Source organism: Chelmon rostratus, chromosome 11 (genome assembly GCF_017976325.1).
Source record: "Chelmon rostratus isolate fCheRos1 chromosome 11, fCheRos1.pri, whole genome shotgun sequence".
Lineage (NCBI taxonomy): Eukaryota > Metazoa > Chordata > Actinopteri > Chaetodontiformes > Chaetodontidae > Chelmon > Chelmon rostratus.
In genome coordinates this window covers 18,917,945-18,945,908 of record NC_055668.1, presented here as the reverse complement: position 1 = coordinate 18,945,908, position 27,964 = coordinate 18,917,945, and the positions used below count along the sequence as shown (strand labels likewise).

General features: G+C 43.4%; 1 protein-coding gene across 1 annotated transcript; it reads right to left on the bottom strand.

Annotated features, from left to right (window-relative positions):
* Positions 1–370: 370 nt before the first annotated feature.
* On the bottom strand, positions 371–22,168 carry rgs17 (regulator of G protein signaling 17). Its single transcript, XM_041947942.1, has 6 exons — positions 22,027–22,168; positions 17,677–18,050; positions 14,305–14,435; positions 9,315–9,389; positions 8,986–9,217; positions 371–8,759 (listed from the first exon to the last, which is right to left on the bottom strand). Exons 2-6 carry the CDS (start codon positions 17,677–17,679, stop codon positions 8,571–8,573), a joined length of 630 nt encoding a protein of 209 aa, XP_041803876.1. The 5' UTR covers positions 17,680–18,050; positions 22,027–22,168; the 3' UTR covers positions 371–8,570.
* Between the last annotated feature and the right edge of the window lie 5,796 nt (positions 22,169–27,964).

Sequence of the window (27,964 nt, the reverse complement as noted above, 5' to 3'; positions counted from 1 at the left end):
AGCCAGGGGATGACCAGAGTCATTAGCATTCATCCTCTTGGGGCCGAGATGTCTGTGCAAAATTACACTGCAAATCATCCGATGGTTGTTGAGATAATTTAGCCTGAGTCAAAGTGCTGGACTGACTGAACAATAGACAGACATTGTCTTCCCTGAAGTCACACCGCGAGCTTTTCACGCCGTGAAACTATTTTTGACTGATAAAAGCGCTGAGGAAATGTGGAAACCTTCTTATCTGTGGAGTTGCAAGAAGAAAATTGTCCAGAACCTGCAGGTTATTGACTCAAAAAAAGACACTGTCACACTTGGCAAAAATCTATTAAGTATTTATTGTAAGTTGTTACATTTAGGTTTCTTTCTCTAGCAGCACTATTTAAATTACAGATATTCAAGGGCAGTTCCCACATATTGGAATTTTCTCTTAATGCAAGATGTCATCGTGTAAACAAAGACAGAGACTGAACCGTCGATCAAAACGTACCACAACTGAACACGCCGTTGACGTGATGGAAACTCATATGAAGTTAAAGGCTGATGAACAACCATTTTTGTGTCTTTTGAGATACAAAAAAAAAAGTGACTCAAATAAACCTGTTAAAATAAATTAAAACAGTACAAAACAAATTAAACATAGTGAACAGCTATATTTAGGACAGTTACAGTTTCAGTTGGGTCCGATATGGTTGCTCGTAATCCACATCAGTCACACTTCACAATGTTCAGTGCCTGTCGTACAGAGTCCTCAGGTCTGTTGGTTACATGTCAATGAAGTCGATTATACGTGGATGATTCAGGGAGATGACACAAACCCACGACAGCAACGTGAAAAGACAAATAACAAAATGTGTCCTCGTGAAGAAGTCCAACTGAACATGTGATTTTATATTCCAACTATTCTTTTGACCCCTTCACACTGAAACAAAAGGTAGATTATAATTTTGGCACATACTATCCACCAAAGGAGCATTGTTGTACTTAGTGGGACAGTTGCATTGTGTGTATCAGGCAAATTCAACCTTGTTTTTCCATCTTTTTTGCTTTAATTTTACATAGCTCATCGATTTTTAATGTTCTTTTGAAGGAATAGCTTGACATTTGGGAAATACGCTTACTTGCTTGCTGAGAGTTAGCTAGCTAAAAAGACATGAAGCCAGCAGCTGGTTAGCTAAAGTTAGCAAAACTATTTTTTTAACGTTAGCTGTGTTGGAACAGTCATATAACCCCCATTAAACAACAAATTGTTTGTTTTTACACTTGTTTTTTTATACGCATTGAACAAACAAGGTAAAATAAGTGATCTGTAGAGGTGGACAGAGCCAGGCTAACACTTTCACCCAGTTAGTCCTAGCTAGCTAACTAGCTGCCAGCTGTCGCTTCACAGTTAGCACACAGATGTGAGAGTGGTATCAATCTTCTCATTTAAGTGTATTTCCCAAAAATGTCAGAGTATTTCTGAAGAACGCTTCACATCCATCATGTTTTAGCTACAGTTCGACACAGCTAATGTAAATTTTGTTAACCAAGCAGAGTTTTCCACATTTTTTACACTAGACTTATACATATTTCTTTAATGTGGATTCGAGTGTCACTGGTGAAAACTACAGTCACATCTGTATTATACTATCATGCAGAAAATTGCCAATACCAACATAACCTCACAATGTACAAACTCCGTCACGCTCAGTGCTGTTAATTCTGTCCCAGCTCTGTCTTGAATAGAGATTCACATCCCTGTAAGACGAGGCTGGAGGAGAAGAGTCCCTCCTGTGCTACTCGACAACACAGGAAGGTGTTTTGTCAAGGTTGGACTAATAAGATAGAAAATTCGTTTCAATGCTACACTTAAGGGATTTCCGCATCTCAGGGCACTTTAGACAGCGTCTGCGGATCACTTTCCTTTGATAAAATTCAAAGTCATGACGAAAAGCAATCGGATCCTGAACGTGAGGGACACAGTGGTCTGAGATGTTCGAGGAAGTTGCTCAATCTACCGAACTCACGAGCTCGCTCTTACTGGCTGCTGTTTGAAGGTCCGTCGTCTTTTTAAAACCTTACTGCTAAGAGGTCACATTTGCTTTGTGAGGCAAGATAAGGCTCGGCCAAAGAAATAAGATTTCACTCCACACAGCCTTGTTGACCCTTAGCGGCCTTAAGGAGGAAGCTTCCTCTGCCTTGATGTGAATAAAAGTCAGGATCTCAGTCATCATCAAAAGCCGTCAAGCAACCAGTGAAAAACAGTGAAAACTTGAGCTCGACTGACCAAACTCTTGATTAAAAAGCCTGCTGCGCTAGCACTGTCCATGTAAAACTGATTTGCAAGTCATGCACGTGGAAATAACCAACCATAGTCTATATTTGTTAATACAAAGAGGGTCTTTTAGTCATTCTGGCAATCCATAAGACACTCAAAACAAGAATTAAGAACCCATAGCCATCAATATTAGTGAAACATATTAGAAGAAAAATATGAACCTCTCAAAAGAGTTTCTGATATTTTTAATTGTCTGCATACTGCAGTACTTGAATACATACTCATACAGTATCGTTTATAGCAAATAACTGAATTATTTCATTTATTTAGCAAAAAGCATGCTGAATAGAAAAAACGTCACTTTTTTTTTAATCGCCTAAAGTGACAGTAAAATTGTTTTTATTTTCACCTGCAGATCATCTCGCGATGACTGTGATCTATCTACAAAGGCATGACAAAAACCAAGAGGCTTAGGCATCTAAATCAATAAAGAGAAAAGTGATTGCCTAAAACTGTTGAAAACCAACTTCAACCAGTACCTGCACAAACATGATCTCTTTGCGAAAGTAGCACAAACACCTCTGGAAGAGGTACAAAAGAGACGATATGAGGGCGACGGCATTCATGTAGGAGGAACAAACGTCGGTGTGATTTTTGCTGTAAAACTCTGCTCTTAACTGCTATGAACTGTGTTGTGTGTGTGATTTTGCAGAGAGAGGAGGTGAGAGCCCCAGAGAAAGAGAGACAGACGGAGAAAGAGAGACAGAAAGAGATCTTGAGGTCTGTTGTGAAGCATAAAGAGGCACCAAATCCAACCGAGGGAAACGCACAAAGCAGGTTTCAAAGCAACATCAGTCGATAAACCCGTCTTTCTTCAGCCATGACGCGCTGTGAGGAATTGTGGGAAAAATCTATCCATCAACCCTCCTCTTCTCGCTTCCAGGAGCAAAATTTTCTGCACAAAGAGTTAAAAGACCTCAATCAAAGCTCAGCTCGAAGCTCAAAGTGGCTCATAAGAGCTGAGCGAATGGTCTCGCGAGTAAAGTATCACTGACTTTTCTTACATCTTGCATTAGCGGCGCCACTTCGGCTGATCAACGCTACTGTATTAACACAGTGATAGTCTGGACTGGATGCGGCTACAAACAAAATAAGAATAGAAAAATCTGCTGCTGATGACGCTGCACTCATTTTATTACAAATTCACGACAGCCGTGCAGCGTCCACTGACAAACAACGGAAAGGTAATGACGCTAAAATGTTAATCGCTTCATGGCAAGTGGATTTTTTTCTCTTATTTTCTTGATGAATTACTGGTTATAAAATGTGACTCGTGTACAGACAGTGCACATCTCAAAGGCAGATACCCTCAATAACGCAGCTTGTTTCCCGGTTTGCTCCAAGTCAGCCCTTCAAAGTGAGACGATGTAACTTTTGAATTAGGAAGTGACGCACTTTGACGCCTACAGGTGAATATTCATGAGCAGTAAAACAGTGTACTCAAAGGTTCTGGCGTTGCAGCCTTCCTGGGTCTGGTGTGACCACTTGCTTGTGTCATGACTCATATAGTCACTTCATGACTTGACTCTTGTCCCGCTTGTGCTACATTTTATCATTCACTCCCACTCATATCCCTCAGCTGTCACCTGCGGCAACGAAGGCCTTCGTTTGGCAAAAGTTACACAGTCTCGCTTTTAAAACGACCAAACGTTACAGTGAAAAATGACAAGGACAAGTCCCGTGTGGTCCGAAACACCTTACTGACCTCACACGCTGGGGCTGGATGACGACATCTGTCACAGAAAGTCAAGGATGTGGTTGCTCCGCTATTAAATGAAGTTTTCTCGCCCTCCGTTAGGAAATACTGCACAGGGTCAGCTACTAGTTGTAGCCTGAGTAATGAGAGTTTTCAGTCAGTGAGCTTTACAGTCAAGTCTGAATTCCAGTCGTCTTCATCATCTTACCAAGACTCCAGCACACAGCCACATAATGTCAGACAACATTTATTTGTTTTCAGCAAGGTTTCTTTTTTTATCATCACGAAGGCATATACTATTTTCTCTGTATATTACTTGTTTTATATATATATATGTGTATATATATATATATATAATATTTATATAGAAACAAAAATAAGCGTACATTTTTGCTGAATAAGATTGAAGAATATCAGCAAAGGGCAATGTAAACCATGGTCCATCTAACACAGGTGAAAGGTGCGGTAGTCGCCCTTTCCCAACTCAGCCACAGTAACAGATTTGCATAGGCAAAAATGGGATTAGCCCTTAGACAGTGGATTCCTGAATTCTTTACAGAGATGCAAAATCTAGTTCAGCTCAACACAATTAAAAACAAACATACATACAAACGAAAAAATAATGTCGACTAGGCCAAGCTCTCTTCAACCCCTCTGGTCATATACATAGTCATTTTTCTGTGCACATTTTTGTTTACAGTGTTAGGTTTCAAGTAGATCTAAAAACAACTTGTACATTAACAACTAGATGTGAAATAAATTAACCAACATGAGAGGTAGTGAAAAGCCTACAGAGACGTTTGTCGTTGTTTTTTTTTTTATACAAAGGAAATAAAATAAAACGTGTCAGTAAGGCCAAAGCTTCGCAAACCTCCTCCGCCCTATCAGCGCATTTCAGCTCTCAACCTTGTCTTCAGTCGATAAAACCACAGCCACGTTTCACAACCCCACCCGTGGAAATTTAAAGACAAAAATCTGAAGTCGGCGATGACACTACATCACTTCACATCGTCGTCATTGCTTGTAAAATCCACATTTGAAATGCAGTTATTAAAAATAAACAACCGTGTACTTTTCCCCGCTGTGTAAAAGTCACAATAAATTAAGAGGAAAGGACGTCGGCAGCAAACCTGTGTTTGTGCCGAGTCTGTCCTCCCTGTAAAACACTGTTACCTGGGTTTCTGCTGTGTCTGTCCTCCCTGTAAACCCTGTGAGGTGCTAACAGAGTTAGCACAGGGCAGAGTGTCCTGCCAGCCCTAAACCTGCTGGCGTCTCTGCTCACACTGGGGACAGCTAGCTCCCCACTGTTACGAGCATTTCATAAGGTTAAAACACATCTCACAATTTATAAATGTAAACTCGGTTTAATTGCACCATGATTTCATTATCTGGTTCTTGGTGAAACATTCTCGTCTTAATTACTGTAGAGACTCTGCAACAAGGAAATGCGGCCGTACGGTGCAGAACAGGGATTCGTCTGCAGGTCGGGTGTTATTCTGCTGAGTCACAAAGTTACAGAGTCGTCCAAATACGAAATGCTTTTGTTTCCTGGAAATGAAAACAACTCCAGGGAATAAGTGTGAAAACTGATCCAATATCAGAATTGATTAATTACTCTGTATTCCTCTGCTTCCGATCAACTGAGCGCATGCATGCACAGCTCTTCATTAAAAGCAGCTAAGCAATATCAATCAAGTCCTTATGGGTATTAATGTAGGATGCATGTGTGTACTGTATTGCCAAAGGTTAAATATAGTATATTTTCAATAAGGAACATTGCAAACTGTTGTGTGATTATTGGTTTAGACTTGCTTTCTTTACCTCACGACAGAAAGCTGCTGCAGTATTATGATAGCTTGGTTTTGAACTGGCAGCTTCATCCAGTTGGCATTTTGAAGTGAAAATAAATCTGGAGGAAAACTCTAAATCCCATGATTCCACGGACTGTTGTTTATTTAGGCTCCAGCAGAGGACCTGCATTTCTTTTTTTTTTTTCTTTTAACTATCTGCGTCCTTAGTTAGTTCCTCTAATAAAACTTGCAAACGCATTAAAACATTCTGAGCATCCCGCATGGAGTCGTGATTAGTAATTTACAAGATAACCAATTCAAAACCAATCTAACACAATGGGACACAGCTTCAAATAGACTCTAATCTATAATGACTAACTACATCCAATTGCACTTCAATAGTCTGCTAGACATCCTGCACTGTCTACTCCTAAATTTAATCTAGACCAAACTTGGCACGTGAACTTCAGGTAGTTAAAAGGAGGCGGCAACGTGGATGCCTACATTTCTCAGTGAGGACTGGCACTGTTCCATTGACACTTTAAGACTGCACTAACCATCAAACCAAGAGGTCTGCTATCCATCACGTGACATAATCTGTATGATTGGAGGCCCAGTTATAATAAAAAAAAGCGTATACTGCACTCATGCACTTTCTACTGCACATCCACAGGCCAGGAACAAAGTTCATGTTCAAATGTTCATATCATCAAAAAACAAAATGTCCTTTTATATACTAAAAATGTTAGTGGGACATTTGGCAAGAACCGCTTAAAGTTTTATTTTTTTTTTCTAAATTTTTCTGTTAAGTGTGTAACTGTACCATACACACACATAGCCATTATCATCGCATGCTGTCAAAGTCAGATTAGAAAAACAAACCAGTGTGTGTGTGTGTGTGTGTGTGTGTGAGGGCTGGCAGTGGGATGGAGGATTATCTTGGCTAGCTCAAGCATGCTAACTGCTTGCCAAACAGCATGCTGAAACCTAGCTAGCCTTGTTGAAAGGGCCAGCTTGACTAATGCAAACCTCTTTGCTAGCCCGGCACCGTAGCCTGTTAGCATTGTTACACCAACCCTCCTCGCTAGCTCTGGTAAGAAAACGAGTGTCTTGATGGGCGGTAGCTAACCGAAGGACTACCACACACTCTCCCGGCTTCATCTGCTGGAGTAGCAGACATGCACTGGAATGACAGAGACTCTACAGCCTGGTGACAAGTCACAGCTAATATCTCTTCACAGCATCTTTGACATTATGTTTGGCACCCGGGTCACAAATCTGCAGTGTGATACTGGACGTCCGACTCCAGGGACTGCCATGTTACCTACAGCGTCTAAAATAAAGCCTTACAGACAAAGGCCAGGGCTCAATAGCCCAATGATTTCAGTGCCTGCTTCATCTGCTTCTGTTCTCCAAGCAGAACCAGCTCAATGCGCTCAATTCGCTTTTCAAGCTAAACCCTCTGTTTTCTGCTCGAGATTTTCAAAATGGAGTTGACCATTTGGAGTCAATGTGGGTTTGCTTGTGTTTTCTCCAGCGGCGTTTTTCGTCCCCCCACATTGGGCACCTGTGCTTGTCAGGCTGTGATGGTCTGAGTTGGAGGGAGAAGGGGCGGGGCGGGGCGGGGCGGGGCGGGGGAGGAAAAAAAGATGGGAGGTAGGGATCGTTGGACAAACTGTGGTTGCTTTCCAGAAAAACTCCAGCAGCACTTGTGCTGCCTTTTCTTACATGTAAAGGCATTGTGATTTTCTCAGTTGAGAGATTTTTTTTTGTCTAAAGTTCATGAGTAATAATAATACATGTAGCTGCCCAACCACAATTCTAGCCCTTACTTCTCCCAGTTAAAGAATCCTAAAGAAGGAAAGTGTTTGGACGGACAGACGGACGGATGGACCGGCGGGTGGATGGATAGGTGCTGCTGCTGCTGCTGCCTTTGCTGCAGGAGCCATCGAGTCTCCTCAATAAAAAACTGCAGTAAGCTTTAAATTGGCAGAAGTGTACTTTTTCCCTTCACTGAACATAGACAGCCAGACAGAGAGACAGGTCCCCTGTCTGAATACATCTCAATATTCAAAAACGGTTGCAGTCCGCGGCTTACATCGTCAAGCTACTGTAGAGAGAGAGAGTTACATGCGGAGCCAGTGATTCTACTGGTTAGAAGGGCGGGGACGGCCCAAACTCCCACAAACAACTAGGCGTCACGTTCGGACAGTAAAGAAATAAAAATCAAACGCATCTGAGGAATGGCACAGGATTAGAGAAAACAACGTGAAAGAGGATGAGTAACGTTATATCAAAGTGAGGGCAGAAAGCATGAGGTCTAAATATCGCACTACAGGAACAGCTGGCTTGTCCTTTTCCTCTCTCTCTCTGCTTCTGTCCCCACCGCCTGAGGAGTCCTTGTCCACGGTTAACCAACAGCTGGCCATCAGGTCGGCCACCTCAACCGACCGCTGACACGTGGGTTGGCCAGTCAACCGTAACAGACAGCACAAATTGCTAGCAAAACAATCACTGGCCAGCATTAATGGTCTTAAATCTGACCAATAACCAACCAGCAAAGGCCGACCTGGCTCCAGTGGAGAACTGGATATAAACTGCTTAAAAAATATAAATAAAAAAAACAACCAGCTATCTTGGATGTCATTCAGTCTTTTCAATCAAAAGAGAGGGAGAGATTTTCCAAACCCGACTTCTGGCACCATAGTAGTATTTGAAGTTTTAAGTAGTAGTCTCGTTGGCGTACGATGGCGATGAGGGAGGGCGGAGGGGTCTAGGTGTCGAGGCAGGTGCGCCTCCTGTTGGCCAGGAGGTCTCTGTAAACGGAGGAGTTGAGGAAACGGGGGAAGGAGTCGCGGTGCATCAGGGTGTAGATCTGAAACTGGGCCTCCTCGTACATCAGGTTGCTGGGCTCCGCCAGGGTCAGGTTTATTCCTTCTCTGACCCGCGAGTCCAGACTCACCTGCAAGGAAAACAAATTCAATTCCTAAACCTCTATTTATGTGACTGAACTTGAACGCACCAATATTTTAGGTTAAGTGCTCAGTTAAAATGACGTGAACTTCTTTCTGTCCTCTGGGAGGAAACTACGTTAGACAGTTTTTGATTTTGCATCAAACTTTAAGCAACTTTAGCTCCATTTCCGTGCTGGCTCACTTCAGCTGAATCAACACAAACACAGCTGGTACCTCTTTGGGTGATAATATGGACACGTAGTCTTCGTATATGATCCTGGCTTTCTCATCCACCACCGAGGAATCCGTCTCTTTCTTCAGATCTTCGCAGGCCAACCAGAAAAGCAGGTTGTCCTCGCTGTACTCTGAGCGCAGGAACTCCCGGAAGACCTCCCGGCCCTCCAACGAGCGCAGCATCAGCTCAAAGCTCCGTGACCACGACAGCACCTCCTCCAGACTGGCGTGTCTGAAAACACCAACACATGCGCTTGTGTGAGGCTGACGGAGGCACACGAACACACAATCGCACCGACACAAACGTGGAAGACGGCGGCTCGACTCACTGTTCTTCTGCAGCTTCAATACTGTCCATCTTGGTGCAGGTCTGTCGCTCACTCCTCTCCATCCTGTCTTCATTCCTGTTGGAGACAAGAAGTTGCTATGTTTGCCAAAGACCGGACATGTTTCAGGCAGCTCGAGGATTGAGGCTGCAACATCGGCCGATTGTCATCAACAGCAGAAGGAAGATCGAGAATTAGAGCTGACTGGGTTTGTCTATTGTTCAGTGGGTACGACAGCAGTCAAAATACACAAATGCAGTCTGCTGAGAGCCTGGAACCGCTTCATAGTGTACAGCATCGCGAGCAGATGATCGACGGAGCTGAACGAGCAAATAAACGGCAGCCAAGAGTTTCACTGAATTAACAGTGACAGCATGCACCACTGACTGTCAGCATGCACAGCCGCTTTGGGTTGATGCACTATCTGAACCCTCCCGTCACGAGGCTTCCTAACTTCACTTTCTGTTGATATCATACAAAATAAAACAGGAAAGCATACAAAATCCCATCAGAAACTATTAAAAGAAAGCAACGATACGGGACACATTTGCTTTGTGCAGAGCTGTTCAGCAGGTGGGCCTACATTAAAGGATAACTTTTGTGTTTTACAACCTGGACTTTATTTCTAGCATTAAATTCACCCATTTAGACACCCAGACAACTTTGGTGGCATTTGGAGTCGTTTTGAAGAAATTAGCCCCAGAAGAGCGGCGCGTATATCCGTATAATGCGAGTAATCGGGGCATCCATGAGCAGCCTCTATATAACGCATAATCTGCGCCGAAACTCATATATTCCAATATTTTGTTATGATATGCTGGTGCTATTCCCCTCTGAGCCCGTGGCGTCTCTAGGCAACTACGTCTGACGTGGATGATGTCATTACCGAACGCCGGGCGCTGCGAGCAACCAGCCACAACACGGCTGACTCTGCGGGCTCAGAGGGGAATAGCACCAGCATATCATAACAAAATATTGGAATATGAACGAGTTTCGGCGCAGATTATGCGTTATATAGAGGCTGCGCATGGATGCCCCGAGTACTCGCATTATACGGATATACGCGCCGCTCTTCTGGGGCTAATTTCTTCAAAGCGACTCATGCCACCAAAGTTGTCTGGGTGTCTAAACGGGTGTATTTAATGCTACAAATAAAGTCCAGGTTGTAAAAAACGAAAGTTATCCTTTAAGCTAGCACTGTGCAGCTGCTGCAGAGTTTTATTTCGCTTCTGTCGAGTTTGAATAAAATGTGTTTTACGACGAGCCAACAAGGAAATGAAGCTCGTTTTAGTTCGGTAAAGGCGAGGAACTTGAATTCAGAAGACGGACTGTCGCATTTTTCCGTTTAATAAGGAAAATAGGTGTAAGAATATTTCCTTTCTTGACATTTTGTGACTTTGGTTTGTATATTAAAAAAAGCTGAGAAACGCAGTCGACTCATCGCTGCGTGATGTCTTCTGTGGCTCCAGATGAGCTTTCCAAAGTTTGAGAAAATGACTCAAGTGACATCATGCTGCTGAGGTGTATTATGGGAAACGTAAGATCCAATTTTTTGGGAGTTTGGCCCACACTTGAGACAAAAAGTGAGGATATCTCGTCCTCTGCTGCTTCAACTTTGACTTCCTTTAGAAATCAGTCACATGCAAGCAGCCCAACTTATAAGAGTGCAGTCCTAAATCGTAAGAACACCCCTTGAACACCACCACACATGACCCAGAAGGGTTCTGATCCACAGCAACCACAGCCCTCCAAAGCTGAAACTATGACTTGATTAATTCTTTACCCTCACATTTGAGGAATTATTGGCATTGTGTCATGTGTCACAATAATCTGAACAACAGTTTTGGACTGCTGGTTAATTTGAAGACATCACCTCAGGCTTTAGGAAATTTGATGAACAGTTTTACATTACATCTCATTTTATAGCCCAAATGATTGATCGACTGATAAAAAAAATAAATTAAAGGGCAGATAATTCAATAATATAAGCAATTGTTGGCTGCAGCTCTACTCAGTTCATCTCTTTCAGCCACCAACTGCAATGAGTGTGAGCTCCAACCGGCGAAAATAATCTACAGTAAACGCAGCCATATTTTCAAAGTCGCCAAGACAATAAAGCTTCAGTTTAAGCCTTCTTGAACACACTTGAAACACACACGGCAGCCTCTCTGTCTATCGTAGCTCAGTCACACTCGCTGAGTCCACAATGCAACACAGACTGAGCTGTCTATTTTTGTCCCACCATGGAGGATCTTTCCTTCCTCTTGCTGTCTCTTGTCAAAGTCCCCATTGTGCAGCAGTAATGGGCTAAGCTAGCCGCAGCCCCCCGGCGCCCTCACAATACAGCTAAATATACGGGCTGTTCTTCACAGCTGTTTTGCATGTGATGTGTGGATGGAAATAGATGGCATCCCAACTAGATAAGGGCCTTGTGTGAGGGTGGGTGAGGAGCAGTTCGAGGGTATGTGGGGGGAAGCAGAGATAAAACCAGAGAATGGATGAAAAACAAAATGTTGCACTTTTGCACACTCCCAGCGTCGAAAGGTTCACCGCCGCTGCAGCTCGATTCGGCACGGTGGAAAAAAGAAAAGTGACACAGGGAGCATTCAGGGACTCACATGTAACTCAACACAAATCTGCACTGAAAAGCCAAATGACCCCCCCCCCCCCGAGCCTGAACACTAAAATAAATAAACACACCGGGCACTGAAGACAGTTTTCCAGGCTCATTCTGGAGATCTGACACCGGCATCTGACTGAGAAACACACAGCAGAGTCACAGAGCACTCACTACAGGCCCGGGCCACAAGCTGCCACCACTTCAGATGAAGTGGTGTGAAAGAAGCAGCACATTCACCATTCACTGCCTGAAAACAATGTTTCATTCACTCCTCTCTGCCGGCCAGAGCGCAGCCACGGCGAGGCAGCTGTAGGAGCCGCACAGCAGTTGCCGGTTTGGTGCCTTGCTCAGGGGCGAGTCTGCGTCTGACCTGCAGCGCCACCTCTAAGTGCCGGGACACGGACGCTTTTTGTTGTTGCGGCGAACTCTTTCATTTCATCAGCAGATTTAAATAATCATTTCATATATTTAAATTGCTTGTTTTGCTTTGCAGTAATAAGAAAACCAGGAAATGTTCAGATTTTGAGAGGCTGGAACCACGACAAGCTCTTGTTTTATGGGGAGTTTGGTGCTGGAACCCGCATTTGGCCCACAGGGGAACGCCAGAGACTCCAGACAGTCACTGTCCTGGAGTCTCTGGTGGTTCCCTGTGAAACCAAAATTTATTTTGACCTTTCAGTTTGTGTACCCAGTCAATGTTCTCATCTGACTTTGAGCAAGAAAGCAGATAAGCAAACTTCCCAAAATGAGCTATTTCTTCAAAGCTTAAAGGGTTAAATTCGTAATGCAGTGGGCTCACACGCTGAACTGTAGTCCATAATGTGACATAAAAACCAACCATCCTGCTTTCCTGAAATGACTTTCAAACATTTATAGTGTTTTCAAAGCTGCGGCCTTCTACTGTGTATCTCCTCTGTGCCTCCTCTGGAACAGCTGCATGTGGTGATGAGACAAGCAATCCTTGGACTAAAGACGCCTTGTTAAAGCTTGCTGAATTTTCCTTTAGCATGAAACCAAGCAAACGCATTACACCTTATCAAATGCATTATGCATCTAATACATAATGCATTTCAAACAAAGACTTCCATTCACTCCCCCAAAAACACGCTGCTGAAAATCAATGCCTCAGGCCTTGTGAACTTCAGTATTGTTGATATACAGTAAAGGACATGATCAGTACAAAAAACCACCAGATCACCCTGTAAACGCCCATAACTACCTGCCACACACACCTTTACTGAGCCACAAGCTGACCGTGCAAGAGCCATTTCTGGTGCCAAACACTCAACAGCCAACAAAACTGGTTTTCATCTGTAAGGTATCACCACTGCATAATTTTGCCTGGAACAATTACAAATAATATGATCCCCCACCGCTTACGCCGTGCCTTATTCAAGCAACTCAAACGCTATCAGGGGACTCTGGATAGACGACGCCCTTTGGGGCAAATTTGTGATTTTGGCTACTATGTACATGAAACTGACTTCATTTGACTAAACATCTGTTGCAGCGGCTTGGTTTGTACAATGGTTTAATGTCAGTACACATTTTTTCAGTTGAATTGAGAGTCAACATCACTGTTACATCACAGATTTGGCAACAGGTTTAAGGTCAGGACCCAGTGCCTCTATAAGATCTTATGATTAAATATGCAAAATTCAGACTTTAACAGGCTGGATGGTTAAATTTATACCCTTTGTCACAGGCAGCTTCAGACCAGTGAATGCATCGCAAACCATGTAGTCCGTTCTTCCCCAATAAAAAGATGGCTGATAAACAAACACGCTGAGGTCATGCCACATAGCTGCTCTAGCTTTAGTAGAGCTTTTCATGAAGGGGATATACTGTCGTTATCACCTGGCAACAGTGCAGCAAAATTAACATAAATTTATATAAAGCTGATTACCGCTTCGAGCTCTACGTGACGACCTTTTCATGGTGAAATATTAACTTTTAATTTTTTACGAGTGAGCGTTTTTACGATCATATCCGTGTTTATTGTTTAATAAAAAGCCTCATGAAAAGTTCAACAGACCACCTTCTGTCGAAGTTATCACATACAGCTGACCTATCATCACCTTACAAAGCCGTTATGGTGGAGGTGCTGATTCACACGTCCGGCAGTGACCGAGCAACGTTTTCATTCCGAGTCCAGTTTCGGTCAAACTGATGCATTTAAGTCCAATATTCACTCTCTTTTTGCTCTGTTTTGGGTCTCCACCAAGGAAATATGAGCCCCTTTAGCTCCTATTAGCTGAAACTTGCTATAAAGCTCTCTGAAGGTGAAGGAAGCTGCAGATTCAGGTGATCTGCGTCTTTATCGGTATTCTCATCCTGGGTTAGGGGGTTGGGGTTAGCATCGTACTGTCTTACCAGAGACACTTGCAGCAGCCGCACCAGCAGAGGCAGCAGGTGTTGGGTCGGGGCTGTCCAGGGGCCTGGGGTGGGGCCTCGATGTGTGCCGCCTGCCTTTTTCTCATCTCCACTCCACTCACACTCCGGGGCTTCACAAGACACACACACACAGAAAATAAACGGTTAAACACCCTTCAAATCGCAGAGCAGCTTCAAATTCAGTCCCCGCGTCTCACTTATGGCTCGCCAGCGATATATCTTTTTAAACTGTGAAGAAACCGTGTGTGTGAGTGAATGACTGTGTGATGAAGCCAGAGAAAGAGAGAGAGAGAGAGAGAGAGAGCACTCAAGCAGGACAGAGAGGATTCCCTTCCTTCTATGGTACGAGGCTTTCTGGCATTAAGCCAAGTCTTTCGCTTGGCTTTGACAGACACTACACATACATTTCAATTGGCACAGACAGAGAGGAACTGGGTCCACACATGGACGGACGCACGTGTGCAACAAAGACAGGTTCATGCACGCTCCCGTTAACCCGTCCAGCTGTTTCTGTATTCATCTTCTGCCCGGCCCGTTGTCGCCTCAGAATGTGCGACATCCTTTGCACAGGCAGGAGATTTAAGCTGGGACACATCACAAGAAGTTCATGAAGTGACCCTGTGCTCACACTGAACGTGCTGCTGTTGTCTGACGGACTTTGATTCGTTTTAAAGGAGGCCGGCGCGTCATTCCATCGCAGACACGCAGTAGTTTCCGCTAACGCTTTCATGCTTCTGTTTCTTTAATGAATGAGACATGCAATAAAAACGTACACTATGTAGCACTTAATGCTAACGTCAGCATGCTAACACGCTGCTGTTTAGCAGGTATCATTTTCACCATGTTCACCACCTCAGTTTAGCATGTGAGCCTGCAAACATTTGCTGAGTAAACACAAAGTTTTCCAGATTTCATGTCAGCCCATCCAGTCTGGACCAAAGCAGTGTAGTGACCAGCAGACCAACACCACCGTGCCTGGAGCCATAATCTGTAATTTATCTGATGGCCTGCTGAAAACACATATCAGTTTGAGTTGTGGAAACCTTTCAAGGCAGAATCAGCAACGTTAAAGGGGCAGTTCACCCAAAATCACGAAGGAGGTGAATTATAGGTCTTGGCTTCAATCTCTCACTAAGAGCTGTAACACTTATTTTGATGAATTAATCTACCAATTATTTTCCATATTTACCAATTAATCACTAAAAAACTGTCATTCACAGTATCTCAGAGACCAGGGTGGACCAACAGTCTAAAACCTTAACCCTGTAAGGCCCACATACCCCCAAAGTTTGCAAGTTGTGTGAGTTCATGGCCTGATGGCCGGACCTATATACATATTTATCATCCAATAGCATCGCAGGGTTAAACAATAGGACCCACTGACTATGTAAAATGGTCTTTAAAAAAAAAAAACAATTGCCTATTTTTAAAATGATGTTGTAATTTTGCAACAGTGGGCCTTACAGGGTTCAGATACTCAGTTTACTGTCACATATCCAGGGAGTGTTTGACGAGAAACTGTTATAATTTTATGAAATCTCACTCCATAAATTCAACAAGTTTGGGTATGGGCTGCAAAGTGTTCGCCAAAACTTTCCTTTTGAACAATTAAGCAAGACTTCCTCGAGCTATTTCTCTCAATGTAGCTGCACGTCAGCGTAGTTTTACCGATCAGGCTCAACGACGAGGTCCCACCCTGTTCGCTGTTAACGATCCTGTGCCGGTCGTCGCCTGGGGTTTCCCCTGGCCTTTAGACAAGCTTTGAAGGTGAGCATGCCTGTGGCTTCGGCCTTGCAGGTAAAAAAAGGTGTGAGGAGCCACTTTAAGACCACACAACAGCCCCGGTGCTGCTTTTCATGCCTTCAGGCTTCTCTAAATAGAAATACCACGCGCTAAGAACTCATTCTAATGCCTGCGATTAAAACATACAGTGTAGTCTGGTAGTGCTATTTTTCATCTTCCTCCAAGTGGAAGGTCATAACACTTGGCCGGCTTCTTGGGAGCTAAATAGGCTGCGGAAACCCTCATCCCACTGTGCAAAAAGCTTAATGTACAACAGCTCTCTCACAGGTGGTCCAGCAGCTAAAATCTACACAAGGAAACACCACAAGAGATCAGCTGAGAAGAGGATGTTTGAGAAGACTGAGGAGATAATAATCAACACAGACTCTACTTCACAATTTGGGGCATTTAAGCTTAATTTCACCAGGAGATGTAGTGTGAAAAATGCGCTAATCAGCTGCAGTCTTGTTGTCTGGGAATAAAAAGTGCAATGAAATGAAAACAGAACTCTTACCTCTAGAGTCATGGTTCAATTTAGACTCCTCATTAAATGCTTAAAAATCCAAATAAAAATAACTGTGCACCACCAGAGGAGCCTTCTCTCTCTTCCTTCTCGCTCCCTCTACTCTGCATAAGCATTTACTACAATGATGACACGCGGCAGGTAAGGCTGAGATGACCTGCCTGATATGCAAATGTCGCTGGCTGGCCAGCGGAGTGGCCGCCAGTTACTTTAGCTACCAGGCAGCGTCCGTGTAAAACAAGGCTGCTAGATGCAAATGACAGCGACGGTACGGCTTTGTTCTGGAGCCAGACGAGGAGGGTGCACATGCAAATATGTCGTGGAAACACAAATACATTGAAATGAGAGGTATTAAAAGAACCGCGAGATTGGTCGTAAACACATCGGTTTATTTGTAAGTGTTCACGACGACTCTCCTCACTTTCTCGCTCAAACGTGGGATGTCATCTCAGCCAAACACCAGCCAATGTATTCATCCACCTTGCTTCACCATCACTACAATAAATACACACAAGCCAAAAGTCACACTGCGTTGTCCAGGAAGACTGCGAGATGCGGCTGAAAGCTCTGGAAAAAGCTTGTTATCGGACCTTGAGTTAAGAGTGAACTTTCAGACTTCTTTGAAGAGACTGTTTTCCTCATTTTCAGCTGGCAGTAAAGTGATATCAAACAGGAAACCGGTGGGACACACATGTCCGCTTCTCTCTTTGGTTTGTCTTTTTTGACTTGAAATGAGTGGAAAAGAAAAATGAATAAAGAGGTTGTTTTTGCACATTTTTCTCCATTTTTACCATCAAAACTGTTCTCGGTGTTGCAATCTGGGGGTCAAACTATACTGTAAGTTAGGCTGTATCGGGAGTGTAAAAGCTCTGATTTGTGATGGTTTGGCTGCATTAAGGAAAAGCATAAAGCAACTCTTCACATATCACAAATGCCTGATTATTACTTCTCATTCAAACAATTTAACTTGGAGATACAACGTCTCCTTCTGATAATTATAATAACAATAAAGCGTCATAATCATTCTGGACAGAAGTCAGACTTACCATGAATTAGTGAGTTCCTAAAAACAGGTCAGACAGAGCAGTCATGGCGTGAGGTAATAGGTTGCTGGACGATAGCAGGCTGGTTGACTGGTGGACTGTCTGAGCGTCTGTTTGGCTGGCGGGAGTTGCGAGGGGAGGCAGGGACGTCGTTTGCACCACAGGGAAGAGAGGTTACCGGTCTCACCATCCCTGACCGACGGGCACAAAGGGGGGGACGCGAGAGCCGAGGTGAGCCGTGACTACTTCCTGTCCTCGTTTCCGTGTTTCGCTCGCTCCTTTTGTTTCACTCGCCGTCGCCTCCTAGGCTTCCTGGGATCTCGCTGAAAGGGTCATTGATGGACTTGAGAGTACAGGGAGTGGTGAAAGTACAGCATCTGAAAAACCAAAGAAAAACAGGCCCTCACTGTCAAAATCATTCATCCACCAATAGTGCAGTGATTTATCTTTGGTGACGATGGAGCGGAAACATACGTGCTGCTTGTATAATGACATGAACTGCACGCAAATGCAACAGTGAGAGCAGAAACTGAATTTCACAACACTGCTTTTTCACAATACTGTCTCGCTGCTAACATTCAACATATAGCTCAAACACTGCTGGAATTCTGAGGCCAGTATAAGTCTTTGAGACTTAATTAACGCATTAACGATGTATAGCTGAGCGGAACACTTCAGAGTTGAAAAATGAACTTGTCAGCGCTCCCTGGTGGACAAACTATGTAATGGCAGCACTGTTTAAGGCTGATCTATCAAGAAGTCGATCGACAACCAATTCTGGTCAGCGCTTACTCGCTAGCTATTTCACCATTCTCCAAAACATGACGATTTCATGATTTCCGGTCTCATATTAATGAAAATGGAACATCTTTGGGGTTTAATTAGGTTATTTTCAGACAAACACACAAATTTAATAACAATAATCGATAGGTTAATCAATAACGAAAACAATCATCTGTCGCAGCCCCAGCCTGCAGCTTCTTTATTATATCTGCCCAACATACACGCTGACACTGCTCCATCTGTGACAAGCTGCAGGATGTGGTCAAAGCGAGACGAAACAAACCAAATCAAGACATGAAGCAAACACCATAAATGATTGATGATGCTGTCACCATCATTACATTTGGTTTAAACACTCATCATGAAAAGGGTGAAGCTCATCACTGGTGCCGCGACCCAACACTTAGTCAGAAGCCATTTGCTGGACTTGAAGGCCATGAAGGCCACGGAGCCTCCTCACTGGCTCTCATGCTGCGTGTTTTTATATAGGAATAACTCTTCCAACAACTTGCTTACTCATAAACAGCAGCTTAGAAGTGTTCACATGTCGACCTCAACACTGGAGACTCTTTATGTTATGAACTACAGCTCGTCTGTTGCTACCTTCAGACTGCAGGCAAATCAAATTTGTTTCCAAATCAGATCTTGAAGACAGACTGTCTGCGCTGTGTTGTGCGAGATTTAAGCGTCCATGCATCACCAACCTGTCTGCATGTGTTGCTGCGGTAACGACACACTACGTAAGATGGCGACACAACTTTCCAACATGGCAGCATGAGCCACGGAGATCCATCATCTCGCCCTCAAGCCTCTACGCAGAAGACTGTGGTTCTCTGTGTCGTCCACAGCGCTCTGCTAGCAGCGGCGTGGATTCTGCTCGGCCGCTCTGACGCACTTCTGTCACTCTGGATTTGTAGCTGCTGCTGCTGTTTTTCTGTGACACTGTGAAATCTGATTTGGTTGGAATCGCATGTCAAATCCCTCCCAAACGCGGCTCGGATCTGATCTGCAAAAATCGCATTTTTTTTTTTTTTTGCTTTCCATTCTTTCTTTGTGACACTGATCAGGAAGTAAAACACATTGAGGAACACCAGAAGACAGAATAAATAATCAAAATTAAGTTAAGAGTTTAGTGACATTTACAATCGCGTACTTCACCATCTACGTTCAGGATTTGTCTTATTTATCTTTATAAATAAGATAGAGGTCTAGAGGTTGGAGAAGCGGCTTGTGACAGGAGGGTCGCCAGTTCGATTCCCCCCACCGGACTGGCAGAGAAACTAGGGTGTGGTGGAGTATCTCGTCCCCCCTCCATTAGCCGGCTGATGTGCCCTTGAGCAAGGCACTTAACCCCCCATATGCTCCCCGGGCACCTGATGTGGCAGCCCACTGCTCCTGTGTGTTCACTGCATGTTGCATGTGCGTGTGTGTTTACGGGATGGGTGAAATGCAGAGAATAATTTCCCAGTTTGGGATCAGTAAAGTGAATAAAATTAAATTAAATTATCTAATTTATAGGAGGTTTGTAGCCTTTTACAACATTGATTCCGGACAACTTTTACAAACTGTTCCTGAGTCCATGCAGTAACATCGTTTATACAATCATGTGTTCACAAAGTGGTGAACCTCGCTCCATCCTTGCTTGATTGAACCTTTCCAGGATGCTCCTCTCATACCCAATCATGATACTATCACCTGTTACCAATCAACCTGTTTACCTGTGGAATGATCCAAACAGGTGTTTTTGGAGCGTTCCACATCTTTCCCAGTCTTTTGTTGCTCCTGTCCCAACTTGTTTGAAACGTGTTGCAGCATCAAATTCAGAATAAGCAGATATTTATAAAAATCAATGAAGCTGATGAGCTAAAACATTAATGTATTGTTTTTGTCCTGAGTATCACATTCTGTTTTGTTCATGTTTTACACAGCGTCCAAAGTCTTTTCGGAATCAGGGTTGGATTTTTCTGAGAAATCTTCCTTGAATTTCATGTATTTTTGAAATAGTGAGAGAAATTGTAGCACAAACGTAAGGAACAGTTGACATGTCCCATATGACACAGCATGCTGCCTCAGTACTGTTAAACCATAGAGAAGCTTTAATATCTGCTGATGCCAGTTTCAACTGGTTTGAAAACAAAAGTGTCCCTTGTATATCAAGAGACTATGAAGAATGATTTTGCATAGCTGTGTACAAAGATAAGGCTTTTGTGTTGTACTTGTGAGAGTTTCAACTGGCTGTTCCCAGGAGCAAGATGGTCGCAGAGTAACTTCTTCATTGACAAGCTCCCTAAAGAAAGAATTACCGAAGGGGTGGAAGTGTTCCCAGTCTGGACGAGAAAACGGAGCATCCTTACGAAAAATAACCTGGAACTAATCCGCAATCATTCTTCACGCAAAAATGCCTGTTAAAACTTCTCGATTCTCACTTCTCACTAGTGCCGGACAATTTCTAGGATGAATTAGTCGAGACAAAAATTGGCTGATTAATCGGTAATGAAACTAATCACTATTTGCAGCTGTAGAATGAATGAATGATTAGATTGCTTGATCTGGTTTGATTTGTTTGATGATTAGAACAAATGTAAATGCATCAAATCACAACTGTCTACCACAGAAAAAAAGATAAGATATGACATTATTGATCCCCCGCCAGGGAAAATTAAGGCCTTTGGACATATTCACTCTGCAGTTTCAATGGAAACTATCAGGACATCGCTTTGTTGGTTAACTCTGCCTCTGTAAACACTGGTACCATTGAGTTTTACTGTTTTAAGTACACATCCTGAAGTAAAGTATCTCCACCCTACAAGCAAATACCACCAATCTCACAGATGTTGATAAGACAACTGGTTTTCAATCAAAACTCCTGAATGAAGCGTAACGCTGAATGAGATGACTCAGGAAGTCTCCCAGGATGTAGTGGTCTCCTCTGACTCAACACACCCAGGGGAAACTACAGTGTGGGTGCTCCCTCAGCCGTGCACTACATGATCTCTCCCCAATGCACGACAGTTGAGGAAAGACGGGGTTTAAATGAGCCCAATCACTTGCAAAATTAACTTTAAAGTGACGAGGGTGGCACGATAGTTTATGCTGGATGCACGGAGAGAGCTGTCGCAGCATCGGATCTGTTGCATCTGCCTGAAGGCCTGTGCATATCTTCAGATGAGAAGTCGGGAGGCTCATCGGACCCTGCTCTCTCCCTCTGTGCACTAGCTTTGCTTGCTAGCTGCTGGGCTGGCTGTTTTGCCTGGTTTCTCCTGCAGCTGTCCGAACCATCTGAGCCCAGCCGCTGCAGGTCCGACCAGCCGGGAGAGGAGATCCCCTCCCGGCTGCCACCACGGAATGACAACGCAATTAGAAAGCGGGCTGCACGGCGCTGACTGTCGCACCGACATTTTTCAGAAATCAAACACCACCCACTTTCTACTTGCTAGCTTTAGCCGACAGCCTGAGATCCGCTATCTCTCGCAGCGAGAGGAGGAGGTGGCAGCTGAGCAGCAGCTAGCCGTGCTAACGGCGGCTAGCCAGCCCGTGTGGAGCATTAGCGCAGAATAATCAGCATCTTACCCCGTTTTGTTGGCCTGTCAGTGTCCTAGGATGATAGGTGTGAAAACGCGATGTTCCGATGCTTGTTTAACGACATCGTAAATGGGAATCCCGCGGTGTAATTTCCATCGCCGCTGTTTTTCTTCCATCCGCCCCACTTCAGCACCGAACGCCGCCGAGCCCCTGGATGCACTGCGCAGGCGCGCTGCCGCCGCTGCTCTGTGGCTGCAGTCGGTGAGAAGATGCACCGCCGAGGCTCCGCACACACTCTGAAATGCACAGAGGGGTCACGTTACATCTCTGCTGTGCAACAACTGGAGTACAACTCCCCAAAACACGAGGTGCACGTTTAAAAATTCTGCTGCATTGAGTCTATTCAGTAGAAAACATTTCAGAGACACAAATCCATAAAAATCCTCACAAGATAAGAATAAAAATGCGTCTATAACCTCTCACACAACCTCCTGTAGCGTTACATCAGAGAAATGTCTGTAGGAAATTCACTGCAGTAATGTCATGTACATTTATGTACATCTTATTTATAGTTTTACATAATTAAAGAGTGGGTGTCACACTTTTGTGATATAACAATATGTCGTATTATTCCTCTTGCTTCTTAATGCATAGCCTTCTATTGCTGTAGGCTATATTATCAGTGTACCTATTCAGTGACTTAACAATGACCTTATTATACTTATGTTCCTATAATACAGAATATATATATGTATGTTTGTTCAGTGGTAGTTTGTGTGTCTATGAATCAGACATGTTTAAGATCCACTTTTTAAAAAAACGTTCATTCTTTCTTAAAGATAAAATTAATATCTGATCCTAATATTGCTTTCATTTGCGTTACATCAACAGTAGCTATATGGTGCATGGGGCTGTGCTTCACTCTGACAGGTCAGCTGAACTCAGTTTGATGTTATGTGTTCATGCAGTGGAGAAAGTTAAAATGTGAATAAAGATCCTGCAGAGGCAGCATGACAAAAACACCTTCTCTGCAGTCTAGTTTAAATTGCTGCTTGACCTAATTTTGTCTGAGGTCAAGCTGCAAGACCTGTCGATGAGTGTTTTCACGGCTGCAGGCACTCTGTAGCCTTCCATGACAAACCGAGACAGATAAAGCTATATGAAACCAGTACTAAGAGTCGTGACTTGAACCACTGAGCCACGTCATTCATTCATTCATTCATTCATCTCTGTTATATATTATCAAAGATCTGTATACACAAGGTCAACTATGTTTTCCTCACTTTGTTATGCTTCTCTGTTGCTTGTACAGTCCTGCGTCATCCATTCAGTTTAATTCATGTTTTTAAGAAATCTGTATTAGTGTGTTTCAGTGTTTTTTTGTATTTTTTATTCAACGTTTCACTCAGACATTGTGCATCTGCAGCATGAGTCTTCTCACGTGAGCCTCAGTGCTGATGACTGTTCGGGTTATATTTTCCTACACAGGGGGGCACCAAAACTCTGCTCTCTCTCTCTGTCTCACACACACACACACACACACACACACACACACACACACAAACATGTTCTAATGCAGCAGTGACAAGCCTGAATGTGTCAAAATGTACTTGTTAAGACGACAAATAAAATAACATTATGACAAGAACATTACTGCTGCTACACTGACAATTAGAGGCTTTTTAGCTGACAAATAACACATTTTGTGTCCACAGTTAGTGCTGTTCGAATAATTCCCTAAGGCAGCTGCTTTTATGTGGAAAGACTGAGGTGAGCACCGAGTGGAAATTGTACTGGGATGGATGTATTTAACTTGTTGATTGACCGTACGGTAGTCCTCCATCTTTATGAATGTGACACTCAGTATGTAGATAGGAGGAACTGAGACTCTCTAGAGGAAGGATGATGAAAAGGTCATGTGAGCAGAAGCCAAGATGGAACATGTGTACGTTCTGCGACACCGTCGGCTCATTAAAAGCGATCTGAAGTGGCCTGGGTTGACTCCTGTTTTCTTCACGCGCTGAGGAGCATTGCACTGATTTGCATGTGAAAAGGTCAAGAGCTTCAGTGGCACGACTCTGCCTCATTGTGGCTCTCAAACAAGCGGCAGACAGTGAGTTCTCTGGCAGAGAAGATAGAGGGAGGCTTCTAATAAGCAAGACGTGAGACGCTTGCGTGTCTGAGGGACGAGCGTATGTGTACAGACTGTGCGTCTGAGTTCATGTGCTCTCAGGTGATGAAGTGTGCGAGCAGGTGTGCTTTTGTCAAAGCACGTAGGTGTTAGTTGGGTAGTTGCGTAGGGTGAAGGTGAGAAAGGAGCCAGGGTTTGGACATCATCCTCAGGCTTTTCATTCCACCTCCCAGGATAAATGCTTTCAACCTGGTTGCACAACACAAACTAGTTCTTTTCAAGCATAATGTTTACCACGTTCAGTTCAGTGTGTTTCCATGCTAACATTTGCTAACAGGTGTCATTTTTTTTGCAGGTATTCGGTGATAAACCAAAGTCAGGGCCTCACCAAAGTGAAATTTAGCAGAGACATGAATGCAGACAATTCACTCAAAGCCACAAACGTGAACCTCCCTAGAAGGAAATTCAGGGGATCATCTGAGTCATTACCCTGACCTCATGGTGGAACTGCATGAATTCATGGCAATCCAACAGCTGCAGAGGTATTTCAGTTTGGACTGAAATGGTGGATCAGCCGACAGACTGACATTGCCATCCTGAGAAAAGAAGACCCCTCAATCACAGCTTAACCTGCGGACCATAATATCATGTCTGCTGGGAGGTGAGTCTGTGGAGTTATCTTTCACCCCCGTGTTCACTGTGTTTGTGTGATTTGTTGAGCCGAGCTCATACGGCCGTCTTTTCTGGAGTTGCGCTGTAATTCGTTTTGCTGTTCTCATATTGGTGTGTGTTTGTGTGCGAGGGTCAGCGAGACACAGAGAGGGAGAAAGGAGGTGAAAGACAGATGGGCACACAGAGCGGAGCAGACATGCTGGTTGGAGCCTGCAGTGATGCTTATGGTACCTGTCTGGTTGTCTGAGAGTCTCACAGAGAGAGGATGAGTGCCGAATGCACATTTACAAGAGCATAACAGGTTGGGCAAATCGATAGCTCACAAAAACAGCAAGTGTCTGGTTTTCTCATGTGCAGTCAGGCCACTCCGGGACAAATTAATGATTCTACCTGGCTCAGTCCGAGTCCATAAATAGACTCACCGGGGAGCTGAGTTCCATCTAGATCAAGTGCAAACCAAGTCAAAAGAGCCCTTCACTAAACACTTAAACACACATTTAATAAACACTTAATACGTCATTCAATATGTGAGGTTCAAACCTTGTTTACCTGCTGAATCGTCCTTCACCAGCCGTGCATGGTTATGTGAGCATATTCTGAATTTTAATTAAATTACACTGAAAAAGAAAAAAAATAAAAACTCAACCCAATTAGGTAGCCGTTAAAGATGCAAGAGCTGCCTCTCACCAAATCTGTCCCATTCAAAGGCTCCTGTTCAGCAATGCATTCAGTAATCACTGTAGCCCTTTTCCACAGTGATGGATTTGAAGCCTGCCCAGGCGAGTGGGAAGAGTTCATACTTTTTTCATGAGAAGAGCTGATAATATAAAGCTTAATACTCCTCCGTCTGTCCATGAACCAGCGGGGAAACTTTTTTTATAGCCATGTATACGAACGTTTACTCTTGGAGATGCTGTACTTTGCATAGCAACCTGCAGCACACACTTGCAGTAGCAAACAGGTTTCTCGAACAATCTTCTGTATTTCTATTCAGTCTGAGTTGTTACTTCCCAAATGTACATTTTAACTGTATGTGCAACCTTACAAAGAGTGATTTCTACTGAACTCATGTTTTCTGATTCAGACCAACGTTGTTGATCTTTTTAGCTGCATTATTTTCTTGTTCTAGGGACTGTAATGTCAGTCGGACCACCACTGTGGTCTATGCTAAATTATCTAAATAACTATAAAATGGATTGCCTTTAAATTTTGTAGAGACACTCATGTTTCCCAGACAATGTATCATAATAAGTCCTGCAGCGCCACCGTAAGCTTCACATTTGTGTTTTGATTTAAATGTCATGAAATGTGGCAACATCTTAATTTGTCCAGTGCTTTGGTTTATGACCATATAGCTGCCAAACGAATGACATTCCCATCAGCCTCATCTGTGCTGTGTGACCTGCTAGTTAGCAGACGTTAGCATGCTAACAAACTTAGACGTTAAACATGGTGAACATTATAGTAGCTAAAAGCTGGCATGTCAGTGTTGCCATTGCTGGCATGTTGACATCAGTGTTCGTCTTTACCTCGAAGCACTACTGTGCCCTCGTGCAAGTTTTGTGTTTAATCTGTGTGTATTTAGCTCCTGATTTACTGAGACAGCAGCTTATTATACGATCAGCTTCTGGACCGCAGCTGGTCTTTCCCTGTTAACACATTCTGGAGTGAACAAGATCTCACCTTTACAAAAGTGTCCTTTGGTAAAATACTGTGGACAGTATTACATGTACAATAGATTTTATAGGTTTTACGTGTGCAAAACTGACGCGCTGTCGGAAATTGCATGACTTTAGTAGATCCAGCGGAATAACCTATTTTAACCTGTGTTAAAATATCTCCTCTTAATCTTTGCAAGATCCACCCTGAAATGCATATTCAATAATGAGAGAGATGTACCTTGCAAAACACTTGACATGCAAACCAAAACGTCCTGTTCGGCAACCTCCACTTGGTCGATCCTCGATATCACTTACCATCTCCAAGATTATCCTATACGAGGTCTTAATGGTTTTAACTAAACACTTCAATAAATCATTGTTCATCTTCTTAAAGTTTCAACTGACATCCTAAATCGTATAATCACAGGCACAAATTTCCCTCATTTCTGACAGAGTTCATATTAATAAGCTAATTTCCAAAGGATAATGGGAAAATTATTTCATGTCCTTTTAACAATGGTTTCCATGACATTTCTGCTTTCTCTGACAAAGACAAAGGGTGGTGGCGGCGAAAGGCAGCAATGGCTGAAACTCAAAATCTTATCTCGGCGAGACAACGTGATGGCTCTGAAATTGCCACAGGTACAATTTTACTAGTATGCTACATTTCTATATGACATGAGTTGGATGTGATATGATGCAGCTGTAGATATCAGTGAGGAAAGGGTCAGCGCTGTTCATCGTGGATGCTTTTTCAGCATATGAAAGTGCTCTGTGATTTTGCACCTCATTCACCTTTACATTTCCACTGCAGCTTTGCAGATACAGTTTATTATTTGACTCTTTTGTAGCGAAATACTGAAGGTGACATGAGCAAGAAGGGTATTCCTAATGATAATGGACAAGGATATTATTACAGTATGTGAGTATAGCTGCTGAGAACACACTCTACAACCAAGAGAGTATGAAAGGATCATTGTATAAAGCTAAAGAAGCGCACTTACTCTTTTCTTTCCTTTGCTCCTTTGTCCACTTATAGCAGGAGGCTTGGATGAATTATACATCCTATATGAATGACGTATCCTACAATGTGTTTCCAGTATGTTTCGGAGACAGGGAGGTGGTCAGAAGTACAAAAAAGGACATGTTGCACATTAAAAAAATATCTCCAACAATTAGATTTTTCAAATAGGAACCACATTTTCTCACCCTACACACCCTCCAGTCCTCCTCCAGTGATTATTCTGCATTGTAAGGTTAAATATAAAGCAGCAGCAGGAGGAAAGCTTGACTCTCTCAATAGAGATACAGCATGTAACCTCAGTACTAGCACATCCTCAACTCAAGGGCTCTTTTGTGTTTTCCCCCCGAGACAAACAAACCATTATCACTTTGGTCTGATGCTATAACTGAAGCATATTATGATATTTATCACAGCGGAGCAGATGGATGATGTAATCAACACAGAACCTCCCAGTACACATAATGCTTTACAGGCTGAAACCTGTAAATAGGAAGACTA